Consider the following 23,270-nt stretch of genomic DNA (forward strand, 5'->3'; position numbering starts at 1 on the left):
ACCTGAATCCTATCAGGATCATAAATGTCCTCTCCATTCAAATGCAAGAAATTAATTTTGTTGTCTCGAACACGATGATTAATACTATACGATGAATGAAAGTGGTATTATCATCCCCCAATTTGTGCCAATGAAGTTTAGCCTTCTGTTGCAGAGAACCCTCAATATCAGCTTGTAACCATCGCAAGTGTTTATTGAGTTTGCACTCCTTAGCAGCTAGCTCAGTGAGCTTAGGGTGATCATGCATCCTACTTTGTAAATGGAGTAAATATCTATCTGAAGTTGATCTCTACCATATTTGTCTTTGACTTTGAGCCTCTTTTTAAGGATCTTTAATTTTTGAGATATTTGAAACCTACAATATATCTGAATAGGAGTATTCCAAACATGCTGAATAACTTCCAAAAATCATCCCTTTCAGACCATTTTGAATTTTTTATTATTATTATTATTATTATTATTATTATTATTATTATTAGTAGTAGTAGTAGTAGTAGTTGTAGTAGTAGTAGTACTACTTTGAATTTATGAATTTACTAAGCAAATAAAAAATATCTTATTTAAATTAACTATTTTAAATTTAATGTTAAATATCAAAAAATTCAAATTGATATGACTTAAAAATAAATTTTTATATTTTTAATGAGAACAAGTTTGATATAAAAATTCATAATACAAGTACTTATCTGTTCACTCAATTTACCTCATTTTACATTTAGTCCTAAAAAATTCTTTTATTTTTATTTTTAGATGTTACACTTTATATTCTCTCTAATTTCAAAACAGCACTATTTATTTTAACTCATTATGTACCAAAGTCAAATAAAACTAAATGACTGAGACATATATAAATTATATTATAAGAATATAGTTATTTCTTTACATAATTACATCTATTAAATAGAAAAATTTTAAACGACTACTCCTTTTACTAAGAATAATGAAAACTAAAAGTTAATGTTGCCACATTTATGATAACAACTTGACAATATGTCCTCTCCAAGAGGATAGTCAATTTTGAAATCTAAATAGTTATGGTACGTTGACAAATTCTCATATACTCATCGTCTTATTGATCGTTAATCTAGCCTTGTAAGTTCACCATTCTATATATATATATATATATATATATATATATATATATATATACCCTAAAATAAAGTAATATTTGCATTCTAAAAAAAATCACAAGCTAAGTCTCTTCAAAGGTTAGGTTTTTCTTCTCACTAGAATTTAAAATATTTGTATGAATGCCTATTAAGTATTAATTAACCATTCTACTTTATTTGGTTTCTTCACTTTCATTTGTATTATCACAATTTCTATTAATTTCTCTATCACTTATATTGTGTGACTTTATGAAAGTTATAAAAAAATAAAAATAATACTCCCTCCTATTCAGCTTATGTGTTCCATTTCCTTTTATAGTCAAGTCACCTTAATTGTCTCATTTTTATTTTTGGTATGTGTTTTTGACTTTTATGCCCTTCGTAGCTTTATCCTATTTTTAATTATACTCTCCATTACCCATACTAATTTTCCTCCCTTACATTAAAAACCCATAATATCACTCTCTTTCCTAGCCTTAGGGTCCCACTTTTGACTTTCCTTAAAATTCTTAAAAAGTCAAATGGGACTCTTAGGGTGTATAGGAGGGAGTATCACTTATGTATATAATGTTTCTTATTATATGTGTAAATTTATTACCATATTAAATCTTTTATATTAAACAGTTAAAAATATAATAATTACTTTGTAAAAAATATTACATTTGTAAATAGAATAAAGAAAAATAAAAATAATTATTCTTATTCCACGATTCCATTCCATACATAACACTAAGCACTACAATACAAGTTGGTCTAGTTATAAGCTCTAACAAGCCTAAAATTGTGTTGGTAACAATTTATTTAGAGTGTGAGCCATGTTTAAATATATTGTTTTGTTTCTAGGCTACAACTATTATTAATTTATAATTGTTAATTTTTGAATTTAATTTGTTATGTATTCATGTTAACTAACTAATTATTTTTCAAAATATTATAGAACTTCTAATAAAGGTTTTTTCCATTAATATTTTTAGGTGAAAGAGATGGAGAATACATTATCTCCATTTAGGGGAATTAAGAGTGATATTCAAGGAAGACTTGCATGCTATAAGGAAGATTGGATAAATGGTTTCAAAAATGGGGTTGCGTAAGTACTTTTGTTTCAATTTGGTTTTTAAGGTCTAAATATTCGTTAAAAGATTTTAAAAAAAAATATAAGATCAAAGAAATGACCAAGTCAAAATTTAATTTCTTAAGGAATATTTTTGTTTTTTGCATATATTTTGTATATACATTTTGATAATATCTAGTAATATATCATCTTAGTTTGTAACTATATATCTTGTATTATTTTCGCTTCTGCTCGGATATTTTGTCCTACATCAATTAATTAAAGATAGTGGATAAACTTTATAAGCTATTGGAGCCCTTCCTTCCATAGTTATATCGTTTTGGGATGATATCTCTTTGGCTTATTGAGTGTGTATACACGTATTTTTCCTATTATTCGTTGACATTCACAATAAGTTCAATCCAATTTAACATGGTATTAGAGCTGAATGTTCATTAAAAATTAAATATAAGTTTGAAAAGAATGTCATTCCTACCCTAATCGATTACTCCCACATGTGAACTTAACAAGGGCTCGCCATGTGAGAGGGTGTTGAGTTGTTTGACCCATATTAATGAATTAAAAATGGTGTACATTTATTATTAGTTATTAGTGACCTTTCCTCCATACTCAAACGATTTTCGAAAGATATCTTCTTAACTTATAGAGTGTGCCCTTTGTATTTTTCGATAATATAATAATAGTTCATGATAAATCCAATTTAGTTTAACGAAGATAAATTTTTACTTGCTTACTTCAGGATACTTACTCCTGCCATATCTATCTTTTTTGCTTCTGCTCTTCCTGCTATTGCTTTTGGAGAGTTATTGAACAAGAAAACAGGTTTCCTTTCTCTTAGCTTATTAATCTCTTTAATTTACAATATTATTTTATTTTGTTAAATGTAATATATATTACAGGTCAATAAGTATGATATCATTATATTTTACTTCTAGCATACTATGCTCTTCACAAACACTTCTATTTAATACTTTCAAACTAACCTAAAAATCACTCAAAAATCAATAAGAAAATCTAACACCGATTATATCATTGATTGTTTTGGTGGACTTATCAATTGGCTTGTTTGACCTTCTGCTGATGTTGATTTTTCTGTCATCTATTTAAAATATATAAGGTAAAAATTATTTATCTATTTCTTATAAGTAAAAAAATGAAAGAAAAACTACTTAGAGAAACTTGACACAAACATTATTAGAGGAGGTTTGCTAATTAAATAACCGTGACTTACTAATTTGGTAAATTACATGTAGGTGGCAACTATCTATAAGTATATGACTATAATGATTTTATTTTTCTTTTATTATTTTGATTATTTTATGAGTTTTTTCTTTTATGGTGATTTACAAATTAAAGTGATTAACTTATATCTTTTATTATTAATGTATGAAGTATTATGTGTTGATTGAATAGGGGGAAAAGTGAATTCAGTACAAACATTTTGTTCGGCCGCAATATGTGGGTTGATACATACAATATTGGGAGGACAACCACTTCTAATACAAGGAGTTGCGGAGCCAACTGTTCTTATGTATACCTTTTTGTATAATTTTTCAAAAGGAAAAGACGATCTTAAACCTCTCTTCATGCCTTGGATTGGGTGGTAATTATTTACCTTATATATATTTATTTTACATTTTAATTTAATAAATAAGCTTTAAATAAGAAAAATTTATCTAGAATAATTCAATCGTCTTTTAATGGATTTCCTATATAAGCTCAACTATTGATTAATCATAAATAATTTCAACTTTAAGGGATATTTTCCTTGAGTAAACTCGAGTAACCGAATAACTTGCTATAGTAGGTAATTTACTAAAAAATTAAACTGAAAATTGATTTTAAATTAGTGAAAAATTTTAAAAATTTACATAAACAATTCTAAATAACAAAAAGTCAGAAAATATTTTAACATTTTTATTTTACATTTTTTTAGACATTTTGTTTTAATTTATCTTTTTTTATAAAAAAATAAAACTTGCTATAGCAAGTCATCTGGTTACCATATTTACTCCAGTCAAATGCCTCCTAAATTTGAATTATTTATGGTTAATCAATATATGAGATTATTGTAAAAAGATCATTAAAAAGTTGAATTATTATAGGTAATTTTTTTTCATAAAATGATTACTAATCAATCTTAATTAGTTATGTCTATTTTAGCTAGGGTACATTATAAAGTATTCAATTTATATATTATCATATTAAAAAGATTATGAAAATTACTAATTAATATAATATTAATCAGATGTGTACGCGATATAATATATAATATTCTATTTTAAATAATTTTTTGTTGAAGCTTGGGGATTTATTTTATTGTGTGATAACTATGCATGTAATTGCAGGGTATGCGTATGGACAGCTCTATTGCTACTACTATTAGCAATATTTAATGCATGTACACTCATTGATCTATTCACTAGAATAGCTGAAGAACTTATTGAAATGCTAATTGCTGTTCTCTTCATCCAAGAGGCTATCAAGGTATATATCTATATTTTTTTATCATCTAATATAAATACACTATACAATAATTTTGTTATAATTTAATTAAAGTTATGAACAATTATATATGTAAGAGGTCAAATTAATTATAATAATTCATTGGTTAACATAAAAAATAAGAAGTATATCAATTAATTTGAGCCAAATGTAGTATATTGATTAATTTACATACATGAACTAAAAGATAGGCTAATTATTTAAATATGGATTAATAAATAAACTTCTTATAAAAAGATACTAATAAATAATAAACAACAATAAAAATTTAACATTGTTTAATTTTGTTAGATAATGTCTCAACCATCAGTTAAACCTTTTGGTTGAGTTGGTATCCCACATCAAATGTAGGGCTATGAGATTTAAAATCAGCGACGACTCTTGTTATGTTGATTTCTGATACTATGTTAAGTTTTTAACTCAACCTAAATTTTAAGTTGAAGGTTGAAATTGATGATATGTTATACTTCCTCTAGTTGTTAATAGTTGCTATACTTTTGTTTTTCATGGTATCCAATGCAAGATTTTAATATTTAGTATCTTTAATTTCATGAGATAGGAAAATTTTAAAAAGTTAATGTTATGAAAATACGCATTAAAACGAATTAAACAAGATTTCACTTGATTATGTTTTGCATTATACATGGAGAAATGCATATTAAATAAGATCAGTTGATGAATAGTAATTGCTAGAAAAACTGTAGCAACTAATAAAATTTAGAAGAGGTATACTTTTAAAAAACTTTTACACATTAATTGCGCATATGAATTTAGTTATTGATAAAACTAAATATCCCGACAGGGAATTATAAGTGAATTTCATGTACCAAAAGGGAAGGATGATCCAAACAATAAGGCCTACCAAAGTGAGTGGCTTTACTCAAATGGAGTACTTGCAATATTATTCTCTCTCGGCCTTATTTATACTGCTTTCAAGACTAGAAAGGCTAGATCATGGTGGTATGGACCAGGTTGGTTCACCAATGTTTTACATTTTATGTATTATTCGTTTCGTTTTCATATATTCTTCTCAAATAGAAGTTACGAATTTTAATGTCAAACTTTAATTACGATTTATTATTAATTTATAACAAAAAAACATATCCATGTGAGATCTAGTTAGATTGAGATGAAAATTTTTTTTAAAAAATCACAATTACAATTATTTGATTTTAAAGTTTACATTGAGATGAAAAAATTAAATAGAAATAACATTTAAAACCAAAAGGGTATTATCAAATCAAATATACTTAATATTTTACATTTTATATATGATTATTATCATTAAATACTCCATAATTATTATTTTATATTTTTCTTGTATAGGTTGGATGAGGAATTTTATAGCGAATTTTGGAGTTCCTATGTTAGTAGTAGTTTGGGCAGGATTGTCATATGCAGTTCCTAGCAAAGTTCCATCTGGAGTTCCTAGAAGGTTGTTTAGTCCTCATCCTTGGCATTCTGGCGAATCTTGGACTATTGCTACTGTATGTTATTCTCTCCTTACTTCAACTTTTATTATATATCTTGCATTTTTTTAAAAATTATTAACAAATTTATATTTGTAAATATCAAAAACAATTAAGTATCTAGAATTGAGTCTTATTTCAATTGGAATAATTAAATACCATTTTTCCTAAACAATGTTATGGGTTTGATTCTCATTTAGTCTTTTCCTTTCCTTAGTCTAACTTACTGTAATAAAAAAAGTAAAAATTAATCGTACTATGTAGAGATCAAGCTGGTATAAAAATAACAACCTTGCTAAATAATAAGTCAATTTTTGAATTATCCTCAACTAACTCGTTGGCTAGCTAAGTACAAAAACAATTCAAATAATGGACTGTAATAAACCTAAAATTGTACCTCATCAATTTATGTTTGTTTTTTAGTTAATAATATCAAATTTGAATTGCTCAAAATATTTGTCATCATAAAGGTATGATTGTACGTATACTAAATCATTAGTTGGAAGTATAAGTGGAAATCTATAAAAGACGTGTACATATTAATATTGAGTTGTGTAATATATAATAAAAAAAATATTAATTGAATTAATTTAGCACACGTACAAAAATAAATGATCGGTATATCATATATTGGCTTACTAGATTCACCCTCTACAATAGTTTCAAAATGAGATGGTTAAAGCAAGGTTAAAATTAATTTTGTACTGAGCAAAGAATTTTAAACTGAGAAGACTTGTCTCACACATTTAATTCCTTGTTACGTTAAGTTACGCTGGCTGATTATTTTGACTTAGCCTCATACTTTCAATGTTCCATTATAATTAAAGACCTAATACATTTCAGTTTTTATGCAATTTTATTGCTTATTTTGATTATTTATATCTTTTATTATGTAAAAAAAAAATTATAAAAAAAAGATAAGATATTTCAAGTTAAAATCTTACCTCAGTTTTTTTATTTAAAAGTTATATAGTCAAGTGAGATTTTATATAATTTGTCTTGATGTAAATTTTATTAACATCAACTTGTTATAATTTTTACTAAAACACAAATAGAGATATTCTGGATTGAAATACTCCCTCTGTCCCATATAGAATGAATCAAAGATAAATTATTGTTTTTTAAGAAAAAGGTGGATAATGGTAATAAATAAAGAGAGAGAATGAATTATTTGGATAAAAATAAAAGAGAGTTAAAATGTGTTGATGAGATTAAAAAGATGTAGTGGGCCATAGTCCAAAAATAAAAATGATGCAAATTAAGTGTTACAAACCAAAATGGAAAATTTTGCAAATTAAATGGGACGGAGGGAGTAGTGTATTGGTTAACGTGTCAAAACAAAATGAGACAATAATAAGGAATAAGGAGTATTACACATTAGGTGCAATATATAAAATGGCTCGTCTTGTATGAGACCGTCTTACCATTAGACGGATCCATATAATAGACTATTTCTTCAATTGATTACTTTAAGATCATAAGTAATCGTTTTAAGGTTATAAGCAATCATTTTAAGACTATAAAAAATAATTATATTAAAATTATAAGTAATTACTTTAACATTATAAGTGATCATCTTAAAACAAAAAATTTTATTGAACCAGCCCAATAAAAAGGGTTTCACTGTGAGACCGTTTCATTTAAAAATTAGTATATTTAAAATATACTTAAATAATAAATAATACTAATGTCGCTAATGTGGTAAAATATTTTACAATACGTATATAACAAATATGTTGACAATTAACAGGAAATGGGTGAAGTGCCAACAAAATACATATTTGGTGCATTCATACCAGGTTTAATGATGGCAATACTTTTCTTTTTCGAGCATAATGTGGCTTCAAAGATGGCACAACAAAAGGATTTCAACCTTAAGAATCCTTCTGCATACCATTATGACATCTTTCTTCTTGCTTTTATGGTTAGTACTTATATTAATTGTACTTTTTCTTAATTACCTAATTATAATATTTTTTTAACCTTAAGAACTAATAATCTACCCTGATACTTGCTACTATTACTTATACCTGTCAAAACCGTGATTTTTGGGTCGGACCAGTTAAGGTTGGATTATTTTTTAAGTAAAGTCATTTTTGAGTTGAATCTTATTAAGTCGGATTCAGATTAACACAATAAGTTAAGAATTATTTTTATAAATTTAGTTATTATAAAAACTTTTCATAAATATATAAATATTTTTATTATCATCACTATAATATATTGTTATTAAGGCTCTAACAAATAAATATTGACTCAAAATATAAAAATTGACTAGATATGTGGTGACTGTTGATTCAACAATTATTGTGCAGAATTAAAAAGACAACATCAGCAAAATGAGTCAAAACAACCGAGTTTGACCTTATTTTTTCGGTATTTTCTGGTCATACCATTTTCTGGTTATGATTCAGAATTTTAGTGATTGACCCACTAATTTGCGGTTAAATTTGACCTAATTCTTTCGATAATTTCGAATTACAGGTTAAAATTTCCGAGTTATAATGTTCTAATTACCGATGGACTTAAGTGAAAATTTGACAGAGTTGCTTTTACTCCGGAAAGAATAGAAGATAATATTAATTAATTACTAACACAAATAATTTTTATTTTTGTTTTTGTAATATATATACTTCAAATGAAAGAATTGATTTTTAAACATTTACATTAATAGACATTGCTTTGTGGGTTGCTTGGACTCCCTCCGTCTTATGCCCTTCTACCTCATTCTCCTATGCACACCAAAAGCCTGGCAGTACTGAAAAGACAATTAATCCGAAGAAAAATGGTGGAAAGTGCCAAAGAAAGCATACATAAACATGCTAGTAACATTGAAATTTACGGCAACATGCAAGCTGTTTTCCTAGAAATGGATCGAACCAAATCGGTACGTAGTTCAGCTTAATTTGCAAGCAAAACATTTTTTTAGTAAATATTTTATAATAAAAAGACATATGAACATTATAATAAATCCAATTGCCAGTATAAAAAATCCCATAGGCAAAAAGTCATAGGAAGGAAGAATTGTGGTTCAATCATATGTCAAAAGAGTCATACACCAACAGTCCATAAGGACAATCTATCCTGCTGTGATCCTAAAATCAACATTTGAAAGAGTATATATCATATATTAGGACTCAATTATCAACTTAATTCTTTGAGATGGTATCAAAGCTTAATTAGCTTCAAGTATGAGGAAGATGTGTATCACATCCACTCATCCACTCTTTTCGTTACAACATAATATACTTTTAGTGGTATATATTTAGTGACATTTATTTTAAATGTCACTATTTTGAATTTCTAATGGTATATATGCTGGATTAAGTGACATTTATTAGATTGTTTAGGAGCATACTAAAAAATCATACTAAGCTTTTCGTGACATAGGATCTAGTAACATTTCTCATTAATGTCACTATAGACTATAGTAGCAATTACATATATCACTAAAAGTCAAATATAGTGTCACTAAATCACTTTATAGTGAAACTTAAAATAAAACCAACAATTATTACACAAAAAATATAAACTAGTGGCATTTTTTAAAAAGTCACTAAAATCTATGTCGCAAAAGGTTAATTTTGTTATAGTGTCTATCCTAATTCCTAAAAGGCTCTCGTATGAGAGAACTTGATCATAGACCAATGTATAACAAATATTGGGGGCTCAATCTTAGCTTAAGGTTTTGATTGAGGTAATTCCTTGATATGGTATCAGAGTTTGGGTCACATATTCGTGTATCATCCATCTTTTCTTTAATAAAATTATTAGCGTCAAGTATAATAAGAAAGATGTACATAATAGCATCCACAATTTTCTCGTGTCAGAAAACGTCATAGAGTATATAACATATATCAGTAACGCTACGGTTGGTTGCTTGACAAAATTTCTTAGTTAATGTCATTGACAATATTTTTGTTTTTGTAGACACATAGAGTTGTCAAAGAGCTAGAAAACTTGAAGGATGTAGTGATGAAAGGAATAAGTGATGGGAATGCAACATTTGATCCAGAAAAGCACATTGAAAATTATTTACCAGTTCGAGTTAATGAACAAAGATTGAGCAATTTACTGCAATCCCTTCTCCTTGCTGCTTCCGTTTTCGCCATGCCGGCTCTCAAGCGTATTCCATCTTCGCTTCTTTGGGGATATATTGCATACATGGCCATTGATAGTCTTCCTGGTAACCAGTTTTGGGAAAGATTGAGACTTCTCCTTGTTAGTAAAAGTAGATTTTACAAGTAAGTCCTATACACCTATGTCGAACACTACAACATAATTTGCTTCTAGTGCGATATATTTAGCGGATTTTAATTTAAATGTCATTACTTCAAAATTCTAATAGTTTATATAATGGATTTAGTACTACTTATTAAACCATTTAGCAATATATAATATTAGCAGCATAATAAAAAAAATACTAAAGTTTTTCGACATAAGATCTAGTGACATTTCTCATAAATGCCACTATAGACTAGTAACAATTAGATATGCCACTAAAGGCAAAATAAAGTGTCACTCAATCACTTTATAGTGGAACTTAAAATAAAAACCAACAATTTTACACTAAAAATATAAACTATTGGCATTTTTTTAATGCCACTAAATCCAATGATGTTGCGAAAAGTTTAATATATTGTAGTGGGATCATAAAAAAAATTAATTTAGAAATCTCACATTAGGTGATCAGCTTTTAAAAATCTCATAGTTCATTTATACTTCCTTCATTAGAAATACTCGCTACATTACATTATGGCTACTGCTACTATTTATCATTCAAGATAATTTTATATATTGCGGTGAATCGAATGTATGAGAAAAAATATAGTATACTGAAATCTTATTTATATCGTCTATTCGCATACTTTTATCATATTAACTTTTTATAATTTTTAGTTACGTATAATGCAATATATAAATTATTAAAATAACATATTGAATTCTGTAAAAATTCAAATATAGCAAGTATGATAGAAGGGAGGAAGTATATCTTAGCTATAAAAATTGACTTTTACATTGTTATTTTTGGTTTTAAAAGACTTCAAGTATAATGCAAATCTCGTATTTTTCTATGGCGAGATTATTAAAAATTTAGCTAATCACCTAAATGAAATTTTTAAAGTTGATTTTAAACTATATTCATTTTATTAATGGCCTAAACTCATAAGAACAAACTAGCAATTTTAATATTTACAATATTTTTTTTAATTTTGAGCAGAGTCTTGGAACAGAAGCATGCTTCATTTGTGGAAACAGTGCCATACATATACATTTTGGGGTTCACGCTATTCCAATTAGTATACTTACTCATTTGCTATGGCATGACTTGGATACCCTTAGTTGGAATAATCTTCCCTTTACCATTTGTCCTACTTATAATCATAAGGCACCTTATATTGCCCAAGTTTTTTGAACCACGTTACTTGCATGAACTAGACGCTCATGAGTATGAGGAAGTTCTAGGCGCTTCAAGGCGTTCTATTCATGGCGTATCATTTTCTTTCAGGGTAAGTCGTTAAAATTCAAATTGTAACGTGACAACTAAATTTAAAGATTATTGTCTGTGTGCTAATAACGTACACTTATAATATGTTTCGGGTTTAATGTATGAACAGGAAGGAGTGATTAGTCAATATAATGACAATGAAGAAGAAACCGAAGAGGAATTTACAGATTTTGAATTGTTAGATGAATTAACAACTAATAGAGGAGAAGTAATAAAGATTAGAACTATGAGTTTTCATAGCGAAAGATGGACTCCAAATGGTGCATGTCAATCCACTCTTCCTAGACCTATGAGCATGAGACATGACAAACACTTCAAGGTACCTAATATTTATCGACCAATCGACCTTTTAAATTTATAAACTTCGATATAACAAAACTCCCTCTGATTCAATTTAATTAGTCGTACATCTTTTTTGTTTTTCAGCATTATTTATTTGATTTTGTAAATTATTCTTGATTTATTATAAGTTCAAATATATATAGTCAAATAAAATTTTGTTTGGTTTATCTATATGCAAATATTATTATATTAGTTTTTTTTTATTAATATATGTTAATAAATTTGAGATCATGTTATTAATTAGGCTTAAATAAATATATTCACATGCTATAAAATGGACAACTAAATTAAATTAGAAGAAGAATTGCATAAAGATTTATTTGAAAACAATGTAAAATTTTAACAATATAAGCTATACTTATCAATGTATAGGGAATCATTTCAAAAACAAATTATGTTTATGGAACAAGTTGATTTAAACTTTATTAATATATATTAAGTTGTATAACATATAATACAAAAAATAATAGTCGTCTTGACTATATATATATATATATATATATGTACATAGAGATAGAGATTAGTGTTCAATTTACCATATAATACTAATATCCTAAATTCATCTCATTTAAGAATAAAATGGCATAAGATTTGAATTTAATACGCAGGTCCAAGTCCATCCCGGAGATATTGTATGAATGAAGTTCTGATGGGACTACTAAAAGACGATATCGCACGAACAGAATAATGCAGCGAGCAGAGATTACTGCTGAGGAAGTTACTTCATGCAATATAATGCATGCTAACCATGGTTAAAGTTTTTGATAGGAAAATGAAGAATTATGCTATAAAAGCATATATAATAAAAGTATACTTGATATCTATATAGTACTTTTAAATCTAATTATTTATCATCAATTGTCATGTTGTTGTACTCAAAAAGAATGAACTATAACAAATTAGTAGACAATTAATTATAATGTTTCACTATTTAATTTCTTTATTCACAAATTTTTAAATGAGACGATTTCATAGTGAGACCATCTTTATCGAGCTAATATATATATATATATGTATATATTTGGTGTGTTAAATTAATTACTTATAAATTTAAAGTGATCAATTAGCTAATTATAAAGTTAAATAGTTGTTTTAGAAAAATACTTCTTTCATTAAATGATAGTTTAAGCCTCATAGGCCCGCTGTCTTAATATGGCTCTAATAGGGCCACCAACTTTTGTTAGACGGTAGCAAAATAATACTTCTACCGTTTCCAAGTACTGAACAAAAAATATGGGGCTTAATATTTAGAAAACTATAAAATTAGTTTGTATTAGTTGAAGAGTAAATACTTTATAAAAAAAGTCTTCAATTAAATTCAACTAGTCTTCTGCTTTTCTTAAATTACACCAGGTTTGTTGTCTTTTGTTAGGGATTATTATGTGTTTCGGCCTATTATATATAATAATAATGGGCTTTATGTATTAGAGTTTTATTCTAACTTGTATATCTACCTTGCTTATGAGTAACCAGCTAGTCTCTTGAGAGACGTATTTCAAGTTCAGCCCATTAAAGATTAATGTATACTTATCATATTCTTAATGTCTATTTACATTATTTCTAATGCTTACTTACTGTATCCTTAATGTCTACTTTCAATATTTTAAATGTCTACTTACATTATTTTTAATGTCTACTTACAATATTCTAAAAAATAAATATTTATGGGCCCACTATTATTTTGAAAAAAAATTACAATTGAAAATTTTTTAATGTCTACTTACAATATTCTAAAAAAAATAACTTTTATTTATTTTTCATTTTAATACTTTCAATATCTTAATTGTTTATTTACATTATTAAATGAAGTTAATGTCTATTTACAATATTTTATAAACAAAAGTTATTTTTTTCAAAATTTATAATTTAAATAGAAAAATTCTTTAAGTGAACAATAAATAAAACACCAATGGAAAAATTCTTAAGAAAAGGACTGACCGGCTGAGTAACAAATAGTTCTATATAAATTATAGTCCTGTAAATAATACTCTTCTATGTTTATGAAATTGCTATAATACTTCTAAAATTCTCTCACATGAGAGTAAATACTCCTATTTCATCGAGACAAAATGGTACAAGTAATCTTAAAAAGGAGTTTGGTACTAGTAATTATAATTTATATAAATATTAACAAATTGTTCCATATAGTTTCAGGTTTATATATATATATATATATATATATATATATATATATAATCAGTTTAATTTGTCTTAATTGGAGAATAATTATTTTTAAGTAAAATTTTATGTACGATTCTCACTTATCTCTCTGTCTTCAACCAACTCTTTTATAAAAAAAACTAAAATTTTTTATACAAAATATAATATGTCCTTTTATATGAGAGCTTAATTAATTTTGTACAATTATTAAAAATGTCTAATTGCATATACTAATTGATTAAAAAAAATTAGTTTCGTGACAATCAAATTAATTAGCTATAGGTCATATTCCTACATCAAAAAGTTATTTAAATCTTTTAGTAGCTTATCAATTTAAATTTTTAATTGGATTAATCCCTTTAACGTACACTATAAATTTGGTATATAAACAATCATTTGTTTTTTCATGAACAGATTTTTTCACTCTTTGATACGATTGACACGATGCTCCATCGTTATCTCATAATAGCCATCAAAGGTCTACAAGCACATTAATTGTTGCAAAATCATTAACTTTGAATTTATATAATGCATGTGTTCTAATTAATAATATTTTTCAGAAGATACATCCATTTTTGTCTGTCTTTGTAAATAATACAAATGAATGAACCCAAAAAAAATTAATTTTAAAGAATTATCAATATACTACATATGTTATCATTTTTAGTTGGTAAAGGCTATGAAATATGAAAGTATTTTAATATCTTTAATTGGCGTAATTTCTTTGACAGTGTCAATATCGGCAGCTATTTATTAATTGTTGATTATATTATATAAAATATAATTCAAAATATATTAAGTAATGTTCAATTGTCGTTTTGATTTGATAAGAACTTCAAGTACGTTTCGTATGGAATTAGTGTTTAGATGTACAATTACTTATCACGAGAATCTATTGCTCAGATAATACATTCGTTTAAGTATACGATCATTCATCCATTTGCTGTGAAAAATCTTAATTTTTGATTATTTTTTAATAATTTAATCTTTATCTTTAGTTTGCTATCAGTATAGGGTATGTTGATAGCAAAATAAGGATAAAGGTTGGATTACTATAAAATAAAAGGGTGTGCTGATAGCAAACTAAGGACATAAGTTGGATTATTAAATAATAATCTAAAGGTCGAATCATTCACAGCGGATGAGTAAAATGTGAATTATTAATATTAATTTTTTCACGTTGTTTACGTTTATTTTTTTTTCATATTTGAAAAAACATTTAAAACATATACTTTTCGGTTGCTATTTAAAGATGACAATTTTCTATCTATTTATATTTTGTGATGATGATTAATAAGAGTGAGGAAGAATCACTAGGACTGTCTTTAGTCATGTACAGTTTATATCGCAAATTTGTAGAGTGACAAACAAAAATAGTTTAAAATGTCTCATATGTGAGGAGGCCGGTCAAATATGTCGGTGCACCAATATTATTTTACACAAAAAAGTGTTTCAAAACCTCAAAAAAGTTATTTGAAAAGATATTTTTGACATAAACAACTAATGGTTATTTTAATTTTATATAAAGTTTATAAAATATACTTCATATGTATATTTTACATCAATCTTCAAATTTAATTTTCTATTATAAAACTAATAGATTATTATTATTATTATTATTAAATGTAGTATTAGTCGTAACTAGTAGTCTTAGTGTAGTATTAGTATGCAATTAGTCGTATTAGTGTATGATTAGCTTATTGGTATATAATTAGTTGTATTAATGTATTCTTAGTCGTATTAGTGCATTATTGATATATTATTAGTCGTATTAGTATAGTATAAGTATCTTATTAGTTGTATTAGTTTATAATATTAGCCGTATTACTCATACTATTAGCCTTATTAGGGTAGTATTAATATCTTATTAGTTGTATTAGTTTATAATAAGTCGTAATAATGTATTTTTAGTCATAATAATGTAGTATTAATATATTATTATTTGTATTAGTATATATTATGTTGTTAGTCGTATTAGGTGCATTATTAGTATGTTATTAGTTGTATTAGTAAATAATTAGTCGTACTAGAGTAGTATTATTATTAGTTTGAGTGAATTAATGACGAGAGACAAAATAATAATACACAAACAATAGGAGATTCAGTCAAACAAGATAAACAAATTAAACTAGTCAAACAAAGTATCCTTTTCGAGTTCCGAACAATTAAATTAGTAAGACAAGTTAAACAAAATAAATAAGAGTTGTGCATTTTAGTCAAACAAAATAAATAAAGTTAATACAAACGAAAGTAAATAAATACAAATTTCTCAAAAAATAAAAAAATTACAAATTAAAATTAATATAACCAATAAACTAAACAAATGAATTTACAAATCCAAACAAAATAAGTTGGCAGACAATCATTACAAACCAAATTACCTGCAAAAGTGTAAAAAACATTTCCGACTGAATTCTAGTCGGAATTCGGTAGAAAATTTTTCCGACTAAAATTCAGTCGAAAATATTAAATTTAAAATTTTCCATTTCCAATTTAAAAATGCGACCAAAAACTAATTCAGCAGAAATTTACTCGGGAATTCCGACAAAAAAATCAATCGGAAATTTTCGTCTGTTTCAGTTAATCCGAAACTTTTGTCGAAATCGTCCCCTTTTTTTGTAGTGTATACGATAACATTAGTTTTTCTTTATATCACAATTTTTCACTTTTTATCACAGCAAAAAGAATATTTAGTAGCAGCAGTGTATCCCTATTTGATTGCGTAGTCAACTCTATAAATCAATGACAAGTAAAATTCCTATAAAGACGAAGAATTTAAGGATTTGGTACGGCTGACATAACTAATGATAAACTAATTTTTCTTTGGGTCAAATTAATTAACTTTTGACAAAAAAAATTGAATTGCATGAAAAAATATTATATATCACACCAAAATGTACCAACTTGCATCTAATAATTAACATTATTATTTATTTATTAAGAAAAATGAATATCAATTATAATTTAAATTATTATACATCTGTTAAAAATAAACTCATCATATATTTAGCCTCATCTTATACAATTATTATTAAGAAAAATAAATATTAATCTCATTTATTGCATGTGTGATTTGTCTGTTAAAAATATATTTAGCCTAGATAATTCATCTTATATAATTATTAATTAACGTTGTATTGGCCATAAAGCACCTTAAAGCTTTTTTACCCAGAAATCTTCACTCATCTTCACCAAAATTTCTCATTGAAATATTGGTTTTCATTTAGCATGAGTGCAACGGGTGAAATTATTCACAAATTATAGAATTTTTGGTTTAGTTTCAGCATATGAGAAATAAATTAAAAAAATTAGTGTTAATTTTTTCTATAAATAACAAAAAAAAAATTTTTTTCAATAAATTCCTAACCACAAATATAAACGAAGGATCATTCAACTATTAACATGAGTGCACCAATTATAATTTATGTTTTAGTACGCAATATTTTCACTTTAATAATTTTTTTTATACTTAAGATCGCATTTTTTTTTACTTTCTCTCACTTGATGTTAGGCAATAATTATATTAATGTTCTCTTAATATTGTTGATATTTGTAATAAGTAGATGATAAGTCATGATCATAATGGTGATAAGTGCACCCACGACGTAAAAGGGACATGTACGGTATGTACCTGTCCGTACCGCATTCATCGTATATTAAGATATAGCGCCGTATACATTGTTTTTGACTTTAAACAATTGTTTGCAATAAATCAGCATCACTATGATTCCATTATCATTGACCTTTTGCTTAATTTCTGAATTTAACTACCAACAAGCCAATAAGGATTTACCCCATTTATTTTAATCAAATATTGCGATAATACATTAATTTTAAGAAAAAAAGACAAAAGAACTACACGGATTCGCATGGAAGGAGTGATAAAGAAAAAAAAGTAATAAGTTAATGACAATTGTGTAAATAGTTTCTATCAACAAGACAGTGGATATGATGATGAATTGTGCAGATAGTTAGAGTCTTATGTATCAAAAAACTAATTCAACTAAAAGTTTAAGTTAATGGTCATTGCGGTCCTAGGATATATTATATACAGTAACACACCCCTTACACGAGAACCTTATAGGTTAGAAGTGTAGATGAAGTACATGTTTTCCTCATACCTGGCGCTAAATAATCCACTTTAAATTAAGGGTTATTGGAATAATATATTTTGTGGGTATAATATATTTTGGGAATATTTTTGGTTGTTATCTTTTATATTTTGTTTCTTAAAATTCTAGTTGCCTAAGTTAAGGTAATTCTAAAGTTAGCTTTATATATATATTGGAGTTGATTGATTAATAAAGGTAAAAAATCTATAAGTTTATACTAATTCTACATGGTGTCAAAGCCTTGTTAATTTTTTTTTACACCATGATCGGCGGTGAAAGATCACTTCCACCACCACCAAAAATAGGTAACGCTACAATTTTCGATAATCGTTTGAATGGTAAGTTTGATGATACCGCTTGCATTATTGACACGGGAGCTACTCATCACGTAACCGGAGAAAAATCTTGGCTTTTTGACACCAAAAACTTTGAGTGTCCGGTTGGGTTTCCTAATGGTGAAACAGTGTTAACTTCTCTTGTTGGCTCTATTTGTTTGTCATATAAAATCACCCTCACCGGGGTGCTCTATGTTCCTAATTTGCATAGTAATTTACTTTCAGTTTCACAACTTATTGATGACCTTCATTATATTGTCCAATTTAATGCTTATATGTGTGTTATACAGGACAAAACGAAGGAATCAATTGGAACGGGAGCTAGGAAGGACGAATTGTATTATTTCAGCAAATCGAATTCGGTGCATCATGTGAGTGCTATTGCTGCAAAGTCTGACTTGGAGTTGTGGCATCGTCGTATGGGTCATCCTTTCGAGAAAGTAGTTAAGTTGCTTCCCACCGTAAGTAGCAAAGATTATTTAGATAAAGGATGTGAAGTGTGCATGCGTGCTAAGCATCCAGGAGATAGGTTTCCTTTGAGTGACAATAAAGCATCTAGAATTTTTGAAAAAAATTTATTGTGATTTGTGGGGCCCGTATAGACATATTTCGTCGTGCGGAGCTTGTTATTTTTTGACGATAGTTAATGACTGTTCTAGAGCTATTGTTATGCTAAATTCTAATACCTTATTAAGAAACTAACTCAAACAAAAACTTAGTTAATATTTAGATTCCTAGGATATTTGTATTATTTTATATATTGTAACTGTAAGAGCATAAAAAAAGGGAAAATGTAATTATATGGTAGATTAAGAAAAGAGAAAAATTAGGTGATAATCAAATTTAAGTCTTTTGTCTGAAAAAATAATATTAATTAAACTAAGACAAAATTTAATTTTCTTATGGATGAACACACCTTCGAATGAAAGTGTACAATGTAGTTTGTAATAGGTAGGTGATATAAGTGCATATTTTTAATTCATCTTATCAAGATGACGCTACATAATTAAACAAATTGGGTTATTAGTTCTGATTACAATCTTGTGATTTAATTAGGTAACTTGTAGAATTAGATAAAAATGGAGGAAACACTGGCGCTTTGAATATTATTATCGGGTGGCTATCACGTATCTAAATCTAAATAAGTCAGCGCCTACTTATAATTCATCATCGTTGACTTCCTCGAAATGAGGTGATGATGATAATATCAAATACTAGGATTACTTTGGATTTAATTTTTCATGGAGTAAATATTTAAAAGGGTGAAAAAATCAAGTTAATATAAGAAAGGTATTTAAAGATACAAATAATAATTATGATAAAGGTAAAATAAGAATAAATTAAAAAAAGTGAATAAAAAAAGAGGTTGATGTCCCTTGTTTGGAGGTAAAGAAATTCTCCATCCTCCTCAAAGGTAAATTTATACCCAAAATAGGAGAACTAATTGATATTTTCTCCATTTTTCATTACCTTTTAATTAATTCTTCCACCTTTCTAATAATCAAATTTCTTTAATCATCTATCTAATTAACTTTGTTTTTCTAGTTTGACTTTTTATTTATCCTTATAAATAATTACCCTCAATCCAGGCGGCCCATTAGAAGATCCTACGTTATTACTTTTATTAAGTAAACTAAGTAGATTAAGAGAAGGAGAGGATTAGACGTGGTGGGCAATCAAAATCATGAATCTTATATGGAAAAAATAATAACATCCTATAGTTTTTAAATTGAATACAAATAATTAATTGCTTTTTAAGAAAGATTAATCAAAAATTATAATTTATGACTTATTAATTATTATTAATTAATGTCATAGAGTTATAGTTTTATCAAATGGTTGACGACTTTTTCAGATTTAATTTTCAGTGACTAAATACATAAGGGTTTCTCTTTATCCTTTGTGAGAGAGGTTCAATTCGAGATTTAATTAATTTCTCCTCTCTTTGTCCGTAGAGGACTATCCAGCATTACCAACTTATATATATCAATTTAAATTTAACCTTGAGTTATTTATATGTGGTCTAATTAATTGCATACCACAAAATTTAGCACAGTACTAATGAGTAATTTAGTTGTTTTGAGAACAAAATTAAAACATTTAAAATTGTGTGAATATTATCAAAAAAGAAAGTAAATGCGTAGATAAAATAAATAAAAATAGTAAAAGAAAATGTAGCAAACTATTTGAAACTAACAAATATTAAAAATCTTGTACAAAAACTAAGGTCAAGATTCAATTTACATATATGAATTATATGATAATTTTTTCCTCTGATAAAAAATTATTTTTTCATCTGCATAATCATATACTTAAATTTTGAATTAGTGCATGACAATTACGGGTGTAAGTTATATAGTGAAAAATAAAAAACCAAACTAAACCAAATTGAATTTTGGTTTGGTGTTTTTCCCATTTCGATTTAGTTTGCTTTAAAAAATAGTCAAATTTTTGTAATACCCCTGAATTTCCAACCTTTTTAACGAAACCAGAATCGTGAAGGAAGGGAGGAGATTCGGGTGTTACATAAAAAGAAAAGGGAAAATAATTAAAATAAACGCTAAAGCTTAATTGAAAAGATGAGTAAATGGAAAATTCGGCAGCATTTCTGCTGAACACTGAGGATGTGACAAGAATATATAAATGGATAACATAACTAAAATAATCTAAGGCCTTTAATGCCTTCAAGAATACGTCACGACAGAAAGAATCATCGCCGGCTTCTCAAATCATCAACTCTAACGAGGATCGTGGTTCCAGTGTTAACGCATCGATCTGACGGAAAAGGAGTGTTCTTACTACTATACATACAAAAACTACGCAGCGGAACTATGGATCATAAAAGGAGTCACATGGCTCCATACAAAAGAAATTATACAATTCCAAAAAATAACTTTACAAGTAATATAGAAGCTACAAGCATTAGGCAATTTGTACATAATTGTTACGACCGTACTCCACTCTTTCCCCCAATGCAAAGCAAAAGAAGCTCCTATACCTGTCATGTCAAGCTATGATCCTCCTGCTGCTCAACATAATGACCATAGTCAGATGTGTTATAGCAGGAACATCATAGAGAGTCATGAACAAACAACAACAAACACATAAACATCAGTAATTAATGAACTTATAACAATTAAAGTCATTGAACAAAACTATAGACAACGATATAATATGGCAATAACGAGTCTACTCATTTGTTAAACACCTCTATTTACTCATAATTTCTCTTTTAAACTACTAATCTCTTGAAGTATATTCAAGGTAGTGGATCTTTTCTCTATTCATGGCATAGTGACACGGCCAAGGGCGTTATCGGTAACCCGGTGCCCATGGCAAAGTATGAGCTCATGCCCCCTTCAACTGACCCTCTCGGGTCCTACCTCCGGAAAAAACTAACACACTGGGGTACTAAACCAGTGAAGAGGCCACCATATTGGGGTTTGCAAGGCCCGCATGGTAATACCTCGGTTAAGAGGCAGTATCGGCCACCGGGCGCCCAATGACCCAAGCATGCTCATACCCCCTTACGGTGGTCCCGTCGGACCTCACCTAGGGGACTACTAAATCAACCGGACATAATCCAGTTGAGTCACGCCAACTAATCATAAATCAAGGCTCAATAAGTAGGAAATAACTTCGATACCACACACAACCATGGTGCCTTCTCTACTATTTAGAAATCTGTTCTCATAGTCTCCTAATGCTTTCATTCTACTTGCCTATATCACTATTATGACTATTCACTAGCATGGCTTACTTTCTGGCGTTTTATAATTCTAATACAATGCATATAATCATGATATGGATAATACTTTGAAACAATGAATATGATAATTAATTACTGCGTGTACGTACCTGCAAGCGTCATTGCGCAATCACAAGTTACAAAAATCACCCGACTAAGGTTCTACTTTCCTCTTATGAAGTGGGCACCTATATAAGCTATGAATAGAACTAATAAGTTCCCTTAACTACTTTTTCATACCAGCTAAAAGCCAAAGTAACCACTATCATCCATTCACGACAAGTTTTCAATTACTTCTAGCACGTACGCATCTCATTCAACATCAAGCATAATCGTCAATTCAACAATAACACAAGTTTTTCCATCGACAAAGAATAAAAGGATTATGTCAATTGTTTCATTACACCAACTAACTTTGAGTTATAACGATTCACATTATCTTAAAATAAAACGACGATTCACACTTAAGTCTCACAATGTTAGTGTAGTGCTAATATGGCGACAAGAACAAATCTTAAGGTTATCGCATTGCAATATCATTTATTATATTCTCTAAGGTTAGAAAGAGCTAAAATCAAGACATCATAACAGGTAACTTTAATAATTCTCAACAAGTTGACACTATGTTCATGGTCTTACTAATATCATTTAATTATAACTTCGATAACCTAACGAGAGTACTTGTAATCAACATTAATAATTTTGTTTACTTCAACAAGGCCAATTAAGACTACCATGCCTAACAAAACTCCCACATTCAACACAAATAAAGTTACTCATGTACTAAGACACCATCAAAATAGCACACAACCATTATTTTCATTCATACTTCAACTCTAAGCCATAAATATGTTAAACTCATCAAACACACTCTTACCCACAATAAGGTTCAATGAAAATAAAACAAGG

At 27.5% G+C, this 23,270-nt stretch overlaps 1 protein-coding gene across 2 annotated transcripts; it reads left to right on the forward strand.

Moving 5' to 3' along the window:
- Positions 1-1,155: 1,155 nt before the first annotated feature.
- On the forward strand, positions 1,156-12,951 carry LOC130820424 (boron transporter 4-like). 2 transcript variants are annotated; one of them, XM_057685789.1, is made up of 13 exons: positions 1,156-1,208; positions 2,084-2,196; positions 2,921-3,003; positions 3,595-3,784; positions 4,530-4,668; positions 5,489-5,657; positions 6,013-6,173; positions 7,906-8,079; positions 8,830-9,042; positions 10,086-10,399; positions 11,377-11,665; positions 11,774-11,983; positions 12,615-12,951. In XM_057685789.1, the coding sequence occupies exons 2-13, from the start codon at positions 2,093-2,095 to the stop codon at positions 12,642-12,644; spliced, it is 2,076 nt and encodes a 691-aa protein (XP_057541772.1). In that variant the 5' UTR covers positions 1,156-1,208; positions 2,084-2,092; the 3' UTR covers positions 12,645-12,951. The 2 variants fall into 2 exon arrangements, with proteins under 2 accessions (XP_057541772.1, XP_057541780.1); XM_057685797.1 differs by having other exon boundaries at positions 3,595-3,781.
- The last annotated feature ends 10,319 nt before the right edge of the window (positions 12,952-23,270 follow it).

The sequence above is a fragment of the Amaranthus tricolor genome, chromosome 1, assembly GCF_026212465.1.
Source record: "Amaranthus tricolor cultivar Red isolate AtriRed21 chromosome 1, ASM2621246v1, whole genome shotgun sequence".
NCBI lineage: Eukaryota > Viridiplantae > Streptophyta > Magnoliopsida > Caryophyllales > Amaranthaceae > Amaranthus > Amaranthus tricolor.

Coding starts and splice junctions, on each gene's coding strand:
- LOC130820424 (XM_057685789.1), top strand. CDS start 2,093: ATGGAGAATACATTATCTCCATTTAGGGGAATTAAGAGTGATATTCAA. Junction 4,669..5,488: donor TCATCCAAGAGGCTATCAAG/GTATATATCTAT, acceptor ATATCCCGACAG/GGAATTATAAGTGAATTTCA. Junction 9,043..10,085: donor AAATGGATCGAACCAAATCG/GTACGTAGTTCA, acceptor TTGTTTTTGTAG/ACACATAGAGTTGTCAAAGA.